Source organism: Diabrotica virgifera, chromosome 3, assembly GCF_917563875.1.
Source record: "Diabrotica virgifera virgifera chromosome 3, PGI_DIABVI_V3a".
NCBI lineage: Eukaryota > Metazoa > Arthropoda > Insecta > Coleoptera > Chrysomelidae > Diabrotica > Diabrotica virgifera.
In genome coordinates, this window is record NC_065445.1 from 24,939,439 (window position 1) to 24,952,215 (window position 12,777).

At 33.9% G+C, this 12,777-nt stretch overlaps 1 protein-coding gene across 3 annotated transcripts in view; it reads left to right on the forward strand.

Annotated features, from left to right (window-relative positions):
- The window catches only part of LOC114349507 (1-phosphatidylinositol 4,5-bisphosphate phosphodiesterase), a 238,381-nt gene that overhangs the window by 37,858 nt on the left and 187,746 nt on the right, over positions 1–12,777 (forward strand). For all 3 annotated transcript variants that reach the window (XM_050647820.1, XM_050647821.1, XM_050647819.1), the window contains one exon: positions 8,230–8,427. In XM_050647820.1, the coding sequence (XP_050503777.1) occupies positions 8,230–8,427 (198 nt within the window). The remainder of the gene's footprint in view (positions 1–8,229; positions 8,428–12,777) is intronic.

Sequence of the window (12,777 nt, forward strand, 5' to 3'; positions counted from 1 at the left end):
AACGCCCAGGTTTTTTTTTAATCTTTACTTTTAGGGTTAATTTGATGAAAATGTTAATAATTTAATCCAAAAAACAAGTTTTTCGGTTTCCTGTCTTTTTTTAAAAAAAATTATATGGTGTTACCATATGGTAACGCTGGGCGCTTAAGGAATTTTTAGGATCGTTGAAACCAAATTTTTTAATTTTTTTTAAATATTTATTTGAGAATATTTTCATCGTCTGGTGTGGTATCCTATAAAACAATTAACACACAAACCAACGTTGCATTTTTACACATTGTTCATCCAGATGTTGTACATCTGTCTCCAGCACATCGCCTTCTACTGCTTGATGTAACAAATGGTCGAAGCGATCAAAACGAAGATCTGGCAAGTTCTGTCTATGTAGACTAGGTCTTCCTGTATATAAGGAACGACTTCCATATCTTGCGAGAAGAACTTGGACCAATTCTCTCCTAAACGATAGCAAGGATATATTTTTTTATATAAATGCCATGAATTATGGACTGCAACATCCAACAACCATGTTACAATTTGCCAGTACCATTTTTTACTGCAAATTGCTACTCGGTAGGTTGAAACACCTTGATCCATCCAGTCGGTACCCACCATATTTTGTTGTATTCAGCAATATAGTGAAGTCGACTTACTTGAATGTGGCCTTTTTCTTCATGAGAAAATCTTTTTACCGTGCCCAATGCTGAACCACCACAACTCGTGGTAGTCCAGAAAGCCACTGCGCATCCGCTAGGAAAAATATTCTAATTCGGATTTTTTACACAATCTTACTCAAAAAGGACCCCTTTTAACAAATTTGCATGTTGCCAGGATCAAAAGTTGGTCAAAAATTTTTTAAACGTTTTTTTTTGTTTTTTTCCTAAAATTATTTTTTTTTGCATGGAACAATTTTTTTAGGTTTTTTGGATCATTCCAAACAGAAAAGGTCTTTAGTGACTTTTCTCTAAAGTTGATAGTTTTTGACATATAAGCGATTAAAAATTGAAAAATTGCGAAATCGGCCATTTTTAACCCTCAAAAACTATGTGAAAAACTGAAAATTTGAATATTTCCAAGGTAGGTAGATATTCTTTAAACATCGATTGATGAAATCCCGAAGAGTTTTTTGCAATACAATATCAAAAACCCCTTTGTTTTTTAATTGCCAATCAAGCGTGCGCGACACTATTTTCCACCGTTGCATGTGTATGCAGTATGGTGCAAATGAAAGGAATAAATTCGTTTTTTCGTAAACCGGTGACTTAAGGAAAAATCCCGAAACAGGTTGATTTTTATTTTTAAGTTATGATATTGTGACATATATGGTATACTAGTGACGTCATCCACCTGGGCGTGATGACGTAATCGATGATTTTTTTAAATGAGAATAGGGGTCGTGTGCTAGCTCATTTGAAAGGTTCTTCAATTCTCTATTCAGTAATATAAACATTTACATAACTATTTATACAGGGTGTCCAATAATTTAATTTTTTTGTCAATTTGCCAAATTATTTAATTTAATAAAAATTTTTTGGACACCCTGTATAAATAAATATGTACATGTTTATATTACTGAATGGAGGATTGAAGAACCTTTCAAATGAGCCAGCACACGACCCGTATTGTCATTTAAAAAAATCATCGATTACGTCATCGCACCCAGATGGATGACGTGTACTATATATGCCACAATATCATAACTTAAAAGTAAACACCGACCTGTTTTGAGATTTTTCCTTAAAGTCACCGGTTTTCGAAATAACGAATTTATTCCTTTTATTTGCACCATACTGTATACACATGCAACGGTGGAAAATAGTATCGCGCACGCTTGATTGGCAATTAAAAAACAAAGGGGTTTTTGATATTGTATTGCAAAAAACTCTTCGGGATTTCATCAATCGATGTTTAAAGAATATCTACCTACCTTGGCAACATTCAAATTTTCAGTTTTTCACATAGTTTTTGAGGGTTAAAAATGGCCGATTTCGCAATTTTTCAATTTTTAATCGCTTATAGGTATGTCAAAAACTATCAACTTTAGAGAAAAGTCACTAAAGACCTTTTCTGTTTGGAATGATCCAAAAAACCTAAAAAAAAATTTGTTCCATGCAAAAAAAATAATTTTAGGAAAAAAACAAAAAAAAAACGTTTAAAAATTTTTTGACCAACTTTTGGTCCTGGCAACATGCAAATTTGTTAAAAGGGGTCCTTTTTGAGTAAGATTGTGCGAAAAATCCGAATTAGAATATTTTTCCTAGCGGATGCGCAGTGGCTTTCTGGACTATAGATGCTATTGTAACAACAGAGTTATCTTTCAATCGCACCAGCAACACTATCGCTTCTGCTAACAAAAATCCACGACTGAAAAAAAATAAGATTATGACTCCGTAAGCGCCCACCGCAACCATATGGTAACGGCGTACTTTGACTATTCCTACCGAATTCGCTACATTTAATCGTTGATAAAATACAACAATTTATAATAAGTTGGGGTATAATAAACTTAGTTTTTTTTTTAAATATGCAAATATAGTTACTAGAAGACTATCAAAAATTGCTTACGCAAAACGGACGTCCATCTTTTTCTATAAATTTAAACCACACTGTCATATGATTATCTCTCGACGGTATCTCTAGAGTTATCTCTAGAAACGATAGTTCTCAAAATATGTGGCTGATTAATTCCATGGGCATACCGCAGAATTTTTAAAAATCATGTGTTTTACGTTACCATATGGTAACGCTGGGCGCTAATGGGTTAAGGGACAAGTTTAAATGCAGTTCCATAGAACTCTTCAGAGCAGCGGTAGATAGAGTAAAGATAGTGATGATGATATATCGCCTCCGCCTACGAAAAGTATAACTCCGAAAAATGCCGTTAATAGTATAACTTTCAATGAACGCCGCGAAAAATATTATTTTTGATTATATGATCGTGAAAATTATCATTCCTAATAAAGTGTTAGCGAAAAAAAAAATATTTTTTGAGGAGTATCAGCAAAAAAACATCATTTCTGTTTGTGGGTCCACGAAAATTATAATTACTAAAAAGTTCTTGTTGAAAATAATTATTCTTCGATGAATAACATTGAAGAAAAAATATTTCTAATTCTGTATTCATGAAAATTGTAACTCCTAATAATGCGCGGTGAAAAGTATGATCCTGAATGAATGTGAGCGAAAAATATTTTTTCTGTTCTATACTCTCGAAGACCATAACTTCTAATTAGACCGGGCAGTATCGTCGCCCCCGCTAGCGAAATTATTCCGATTCGATTTTTTTGCACAAACTTACTCAAAAAGAGGTCCTTATAACATATCCACAGGGTGCCGGGCGGTGCCGTGGTCGAAAAATTGATTAAACAATTTTTTTTTTAAACAAATTCACAACAATAATTTTTTCATTTCGAACAAAATTTTTTTAGATACATTGGCTTATATTGAGCAAAAAAGGTCTCTTGTCATTTTTTTCTAAAATTGATTGTTGTCGAGTTATATGCGATTAAAAATTTGAAAAATGCGAAAATGGCTATTTTCAAGGCTTAATAACTCGAATAAACATTACTATTATGAAATTCAAAAAGTCACCAAATCAAGTTTCAAATCCCTTCTTCGAGGTCCTGAAGAGATTTTTGTCATTATTTTATTAGAAAGCTGTTATTTTTAATTATTAACAATTAGCGCTATAGTCCAGGATGCGTCGTCGCCCCCGTTAGTGAAATTATTCCGATTCCATTTTTTTGCAGAAACTTACTCAAAAAGAGGTCCTTATAACATATCCACAGGGTGCCGGGCGGTGCCGTGGTCGAAAAATTGTTTAAACAATTTTTTTTAAACAAATTCACAAAAATATTTTTTTTATTGCTAACGATTGTTTTAGATAATTTGGGTTATTCTGAGCAAAAAAGGTCTCTTGTGATTTTTCTCTAAAATTGATTGTTGTCGAGTTATATGGCCATTTTCGCATTTTTCAAATTATAAATCGCGTATAATTCGACAACAATCAATTTTAGAAAAAAATCACAAGAGACATTTTTTGCTCAGAATGTCCCAAATTATCTAAAAAAAATTTGTTCGAAGTGAAAAAATTATTTTTTTAAATTTGTTTAAAAAAATTGTTTAAACAATTTTTCGACCACGTCACCGCCCGGTACCCTGTGGATATGTTATAAGGACCTCGTTTTGAGTAAGTTTCTGCAAAAAATGGAATCGGAATAATTTCACTAACGGGGGCGACGATAAATCCTGGACGATAGTGCTAATTGTTAATAATTAAAAATAACATCTTTCTAATAAAATAATGACAAAAATCTCTTCAGGACCTTGAAGAAGGGATTTGAAACTTGATTTGGTGACTTTTTGAATTTCATAATAATAATGTTTAATCGAGTTATTAAGCCTTGAAAATGGCCATTTTCGCATTTTTCAAATTTTTAATCGCATATAACTCGACAACAATCAATTTTAGAAAAGAATGACAAGAGACCTTTTTTGCTCAGAATAAGCCAATTTATCTAAAAAAATTTTGTTCGAAATGAAAAAATTATTTTTGTGAATTTGTTTTAAAAAAATTGTTTAAACAATTTTTCGACCACGGCACCGCCCGTCACCCTGTGGATATGTTATAAGGACCTCTTTTTGAGTAAGTTTGTGCAAAAAAATCAAATCAGAATACATAATTTCATACGGTGCGGTGAAAAGACAAAGTTCACAATAATAACCTGTAACAAGAATTATTTCTGATTATGTTTCCACGAAAATTAATATTACTAAAAATATCTCGGCCAAAATAATTACTCTTCGATGAATGACAGCAAAAAAAAAATCATTTCTATTTCTATATTTGCGAAGATTATGAATCCTAATAATGCGCGGCGAAAAGAATAATCCTAAATAAGCGACGGCAAATTTTATTTTCGAAGCTACTCTACTGGAAAATAATTTTTTTTAATGAAAATCTTCGAGGAGTTATTTTTTCCGCCAGAACAGAAACGTAAATAATTATATTCGTCTTCTTCTATTAAGAACTAGATGTTTTCGTCATAAAATATTTTGGGAGTTATGATCTTTGTGGATGTACAGATAAATATAATTATTTTTTGTTGTTCCTGGTATAAAAATATTTCTTTTCATCACAAATATTTTTAAATTTATAATCTTTTTGGGCACGTAAATAGCAATATTTTTTCGCCGATATCTGTAGAGAAGTAATTGTTTTCCCCACAACCTTTTGAAAATTATGGTATTCGCCGGCACATTAACAAAATTATTTTCTTTTGTGGTCACTTATTGAAAAATGATACATTCGCTGTAAATCTTCCAGGAATTATTTTTTTCGCGAGAACAGAAAGGGAAATAATTGTTTTCGTCGGCATCTATTAAGAATTAAATCATTTCGTCCTAAACATTTTGGGAGTTATAATCTTCGCGGACACGCATATAAAAAAATTGTATTTAGACAAGGCGAAAACGGCGGGTTCTTTGGAGAAAATATTCCCATGAGATTTTTTTGCATAATCACATTCGTGAGTCATTCCAGAATAAGATTCAAGAAGTCGCCCACGCGAAAAGTGGTCCAAATTTTTTTTAACAATTTTTTTTAATCAAATTGCAAAAATCAATATTTTCGGCCCGGAATTTTTTTTAGGTTTTTTGGACCATTCTGTATAAAAAAGGTCTCTTATAATTTTTCTCTAAAGTTGATAGTTTTCGAGGTAAAAGCATTTTAAAAAGAAAAAAAAAACGAAAAATGACGATTTTCAAGGCTTAATAACTCGGTTAAAAGTTATTACTATGAAAGTCAGAGAGTGACTAAATCAAAGTTTAAACCCCCCCCCCCCCCCCCCCTACAAGATCCTGAAGAAATTTTTGTCATTATTTGATTACTACTAAGCTGTTATATTTAAGTAAAAATAATGAGCGTCATGCACGTATTAGGCGGCCGTCCATGATGAGTGCGAAAGAGATGCCATTCAGGCAGTCCAATGGCGCATCTCACTCGCACTCACATTTACAGGCGCGTCAATACGATCTTACCGCTCATTATTAACAATTAAAAATAACAGCTTAGTAATAAATTATTGACACAAGGTTCGTCAGGATCATGTAGGGGGCTTTAAATTTGATTTAGTTACTTTCTGACTTTCATAATAATCATTTTTAACCGAGTTATTAAGCCTTAAAAATGGCCATTTTCGCGTTTTTCTAATTTTAAATTGCTTATAACTCGAACACGATCAACTTTAGAGAAAAATTACAAGAGGCCTTTTCTGTCCGGAATGGTCCGAAAAATCTAAAAAAAAATTGTCCGGGCCGAAAATGTTGATTTTTGCAATTTGATTAAAACATTGTTAAAAAAAATTTGGACCACTTTTCGCGTGGGCGACTTCTTGAACCTTATTTTGGGGTGTCTCACGAATGTGATTATGCAAAAAAATCTTTTATTTTTATCTGTGAATATTTTTTCCAACGAACCCGCCGTTTTCGCCTTGTCTAATTGCCATCACTTATCAAAGAGTTATTATTTTCACTGAAAATGTATTAGGAATCACATTAATCATAGGTACCAGCGTTATAACCTCCGATTGGGAGACGGCATTTGAAGAAGAATGTGTCTTCCTTTTTATAATTTGTACAATTGCTAGTTTGACAACACAGTGGCGGCGCGTGACTTTATCTAAAGTGTTACCAAAACCAGATGTAAAAAAATCTTATTTAAAAAAATTATTTTGAACCTCCCATATATAAGTTTTTGTTTTCAATCCTGTGGGATAAAATTAAACAAATCACTATTACAAAATTATATGTATGTATATATGTAAGTATGTATATTTAATAGGTATAACAATAAATAATAAACAAACTAAACAGATTATTCTACCATAAAATTAACATAAAAAATGAACAAGTAGGAAAAAGAACATATTTTGAAAACTATTGTTTATATTTTAAGTCTTCCATTTTCAATAATCTCATTTTTTTCTTTAAAATTATATATAAAAAAAATATACAAGGAGAATGACTTTTCAAGTAGTTGATCGATTACGCAGCAACACTCTTCCGTGTTTAAATGCACGCACACGCACACTGTAATAATTTGGATCAATTTTGGATCAAAGAAACTTTTGGATCTCCAATTTGTCTGAAAATTGGTATATAGCATCTGCGGGATGTAAAATAAAACATGTGTTTATTTAATCAAATTTGCATTTTCTTGGGGTTTGTAGGACCAACATTATATCATAATTTTCTAATCTTTTTAATACATATTTTTGTCTGCCTTCTTCATAGGCGTAACCAGGATGATCCTAAGGGGGGGGTTACAACTACCTGAAAGGGGGGGGTTACAACTACTGGAAGGTCTCTGAGGGCTATGGTGTTCAGCGTATAGAGCTCAAAGTACATCCCAATGGGGGGGGTTACAACCCCCAAAACCCCCCCTGGTTACGCCTATGGCGTTCTTTATGTGTGATGCCAAGACGTGTTTTGATTCATTCCGTAATATCATCCTAAATCGGACTATTACGAGTAAAATTTTAATGTGTTTTTGTGCATGTGATAATTAGTATGTTTGTTAATAAAAACTGATAATTTGTAAATAATAGAGGTGGGAACGAATATTTTCAACAGTCCTAAAAGAACTGCGCTAAGGAAAGAAATTTTTTAAAGAATACAAAGAAATTGCTGCTCTGAGAGAAACAGGTATTTCTGAGAAGGGATGACCTGTTGATTCTATAACAGAGGAAGAGCAATAAATAAATGGTCAATTTGTAAGAAAAATTTTAACACCCCCTATCTCAGAAACGAAACATTTGCGGGAATACGTTTATAAAGCAAACCGTCATTATTTTTTCATGCAGAATTACCCCTTAAAGTTTGCCATACTTATTTAAAATCACCTGTATTCATGAAAAACGAGGCTGGTTGTTAAAGTACCTAACTTTTTTATTATACAACATAAGCGAATGAATAAAAAAAAACAGAATGTTAAGAAAACATGAGGCTATGGTTGGGTTTTAATTTCAGTAGGTATTTTATAAATGCTAGAATATTCCACAGGATCATGCGAATTTTGAGAAAAAATCACATTTATACTTTATTTATAATTTACATGTCTAGCAACAATATTATTACAGCAATATTATTAAACAATAAGGCATGTTAAAAAAATCATTTAAATCGGACAACAGGTTTAGGAAATTCGAGACATCAAAATGTTTTAATTTTCAGGAGGGAGATGTCATCGAATTATGCCAGGTCAGCGACATTCGAGCCGGGGGTCTACCAAAAGATCCAAAATATATAAATAATCTGGTAACCAGACATGGACAAGACGTGGAGGAGAAATCTCTTACGATATGCAGCGGAACGGACTACATCAACATAAACTACCAGCATATCGTATGCCCGAACGCAGAAACCGCTAAGGTAGTAAAAAAATTTTTCTCTAGTAAACCTAACGATTTTGTATAGCTTGTGTTAATTTATTGTTTTTGGATCAGTATTTGTAAATGAAAAAGGTACACAAGTATACCTACATTAAAGAGAATGAACAGACGAAAAATATTTTGTAAGTTAAGTAGAATTGCTTTAGTCTTACAGTTCTTGTTACATTAAGAACTTATTACATTAAAAGGTGTACACATCAATTTGTTATACATCGATGTATAATGAGTTGCCTACCTATAAGGTTTGTTCTAAGTTTTGGTTTCTTTGGTAAAGGTTCCTAAGGATTTTACGAATCGAATGCAACAAGCTTCATCGACATTAATGCTGCTAACAAAACTAAAATGTTTGTAAAGTTTCCAGAATTTTGGCCACTAGTTAGTGTACATCATATAGAGGGTTTTATATTCTGTTGTTTACTTATTACGAGTATCTTGGTTTTCTGTATGTTCAGATTCAGACCTGCTTCTTTGCAGCTCTCAACCACACTGTCAAGTAATGTTTGCAGATCTTTTTTAGTAGAAGCTAGAAGTATTGTGTCTTGCACATTTCGCAAATTATTGGTGACTTCACCGTTCACAATTATTCCTTCTTGTTTTTCAGAAAGTGCATTTCTGGAAATTATTTCGCAGTAAACGTTCAAAAGCAGGGGCGACAAGAGGCATCCTTGTCGTACTTAAGTTTTTCATAATTTGTAATCCCCGTAAACCAATTTTCTTAAATATCATATAAGTAATATCACCCTGTATTGATACGTATAAACTTTTTAGCACCGTTTCCTTTACAATCTTTAGGGTAAAAAAAGACCGCATTTCTCATTAACCGAAAGGTATTAACGCAAAATGCCGCTTGTTTTTGCTCTCTACTAGCATACCTTACAATCAAAAAAACACTTCGAGGAAAACAACTTCATCCAGCCATCTCGAGAGGATAATTTAGATTTAAGTCCGGAAACTCGATGCCAGAGCAAGAGAGATCGATGCAACTACATAAGTAATATCCTAAAAGGGCCGTTGGAGAAAATCGATCTCCTGCAAACCGAGACAAGTTTCTGAAGCGGCATTTTCGCCATCAGTTGGTCTCAACATTGTTTATTTTCATCAGTTGACAACAGTGACATCGTAAATAACAAATATTGCCGAATCGGGTTGTAGTTAATGGGTTTAAAAGCACCTAAAAAAAATCTCTTGGCGTCCTGCCAGTAGTTGGACTGATAAAAATCTTCCCCTGAGATATCGATACGTCAAAAAACAATAGGTGCATGAAATATTGGAAGATCGTAGCCATTAATTTTATTTGAAGGGGATAATTCTTTTTGTAATAAAAGTAGAAGATTTCCAATTCTCGGAAACCGTTCAAATATAATTAAAAATTGTATTTCCTTAAACGTGCAGTGTTGCATAATGGAGAGTTGCACGTGAAAAATAATAAGGAGATCAATATACAGTGAAGGCCTTTTTGAACAGCATATTTGTATATCTAAGAGGATCTTACAGTCTCTGCCGCATTTCTGTCTCCACTTTTTTCGGTCGGTCCATTCCTCCTTATTTATGGCTCTATCTTTTTTTATTCCTCTGATTACTTCTCTCCATTCTAATGTTCGCCTTCCCCTCCTTCTATTCCATGGAACATATACGGTAAATAAATATGTTGGTGGTTAGGTGCAGTACCTTTTAGTCCTTAATTAATTAGATGTATAATAAATACGACTTCATCTGATAACATTATACTTTTATTAAACGGTGTAACGGACAACAAATGTAAACAATAACAATGATCAACCTGCCCCAAGGCATGTTCCAATGCTACGTACAATAAATATATAATAATGAATCATGTGTGTTGTTGTTTTATTTATAGAATAGAATAGAATGTCTTTATTCATCCAATTCGATCACAATGCGATATAGGACAAGTCATGTAAGTACATAAAACATAATCAACATACAAGTCATATAGGACAATTACATAAAATACAATCAACAAAATACAATTTAATAAAAAAAATAATAATTATGCAATATAGAGTGTTTCTTAACCCCGTCGTTCCTCATTCCCTGTAGTCTTTTATTAAGTCAAAGAAACCATTTAAGTTGTAAACGCATAATTGGATCAAACATGATTTTAATTTATTTTTGAACCTTTGAATATTATTTTCATTTCTCATATCAAGTGGCAAACAGTTGTAAAACTTAGATCCTGCAACTCTCAACTGAACTCTCCCTAATTCAAATGCATCTTTTTATATCTTGTTACAATGTTACAGAATAAGAAAGATTATTTCGGAAGAATTTTTACAATACAAACATCCTATTCTAGAATAACAATCGAAGGGTTATTTACACAAACTACATTTTCTAGAACAAGAAGAAACATCGAGGTGTGTACCTGTTAAAAGGTCCCCCTTTTAAACACGTAAATCAAATTCAGTAAACAAAAAGGGGTCTCAGACAGTTCGTCGCCAGAAGCTTCTGGTGTTGACAGGGCCGGTCTGGGACCGTGACAATATTATTAATTATACGGACACCTACACAACTCCGATCGGAGCTGTCGGTAGCTGTTCACTCCACGGCTACACGGATCTCGTTCAATTACGAGCGGGGAATATCTTCAATACGGAGTTGCACCACTCAGGTTGGCCTGCATGTTCACTACACTGGTTGGCCAGGGAGTCTAAAGCTGGTCGCCGCAAGACTAATTATTAATTATTCTCGTCCGGTCAGTCTCCTTAAATAAGCTCTCGGTTACCATACCTCAGATGCTTCGGAAAAGAAGTGGAGATGAGTGGGGTATCGGGTTGCGCGGCTGTCGGGACGCGAACGGTTCTCTGCTGTCGATGTGCTGAAGGTATGTCATTACACACTGTTGCCATTTATAGATATATTTACACAGTTGGCGAATTATTCTCAAAAGTGGAGTTTATTTATTTTTTATTTAGCGTATGGCTTAAGTACATCACAGAATATATTTAGATTTATGCATTATAAAATGCATCACAAACAGATGTCCAGTTTTTTTATATATTCTATTGACCCTTCGGTTGCCATTACAAAGTCTATAGGGTCGCCTGTGTATGCTCTGCGTGGGCAGTCCTGAACAATGTGACTGATCGTCTGTCTTGCAGCGTCGCAGTCACAAGAAGGCGGGGGAAGTTTACCCCATCTGTAGAGGGAGTCGACGCATATTCCACAGTTTGTTCGAATTCGATTGAGGGCTGCCCAAATCTTACGGGGACGTTCAAATTCGCTAGGTTTTCCTATGATGTCCGGTAGACTATGGTAATGCGGATCTGTCTTACTTTCCCATTCTTCTCTCCATCGGGTATTCAAGTCAAAGTTGGATTGCTGCAGCGCTTGAGCAGATTGTAGAGGGGGTAACCTGGATTGGAGACGGTTTCCAAGATTATCGGGGATGTCGTTGTGGACTAGAAGCTGGCGACTGTCCATTATTTTGTTATATTCTTTAACCAATGCATGTTCGCGGCGTAGGTTGGATGGTGCTATATTACTAAGGGTAGGTAGCCACATTATAGGGGTGGGCTTAATTGTGCCTGTTATCATACGCATAGCACTGTTTAGTTGGGTGTCGACCAGGTGGGTGTGCCTGCTATTTAGCCACACTGGTGCACAGTATTCTGCCACCGGATATATCAGGCCAAGAGCAGAGGATTTTAAAGTTGATGCTGTGGACCCCCATGTAGTGCCGCAGAGTTTCTGGATTATATTGCTGCGTGTTTTAAATTTTGCTGCTCTTTTCTTCAGGTGTTCTCTGAATGTGAGCGTTCTGTCTATTCGGGTATTTATTGTGTTTCAACAGCTTGTTATTAAAATACACTCGCAATTCTCTGTTGGCCAGCTTGTTGTTGAGATGAAAAGCTGATACTTCAGTTTTTGTAGTACTTGGTTATTATAGTCTACATTTCTTAAGGTATTCGCTGAGGATGGATAAGTCATTCGTGAAAGTGATTTCTGTAGTTTCGAAAGATTGGTGGCTTGTTGCAAGGGTCCAGTCGTCAAAAGTGGAGTTAAATTTTTATTACTAAATTAAAAATATTTTTAAATAGTTTTATATATTCGAATGGATTTATTCCATAAATAGGCAATTTTACAAATACTGATCCAAAAACAACCAATGACCACGTACAAACTGAATTTTGTGTGAGTTTTACATGATATAAAAAGTGTTTGAAAATTTTTCTACAACTAATTTTGTTTATTGGGTTGCATGGAAATTGAACATCCATAGAACATAAGCTAATGAATTTTGTAGTTTTGAAAATGTATTTTCATGTTGACATTAATAGTGCAGTCAGTGAGGGCATTTGGCTCCGAA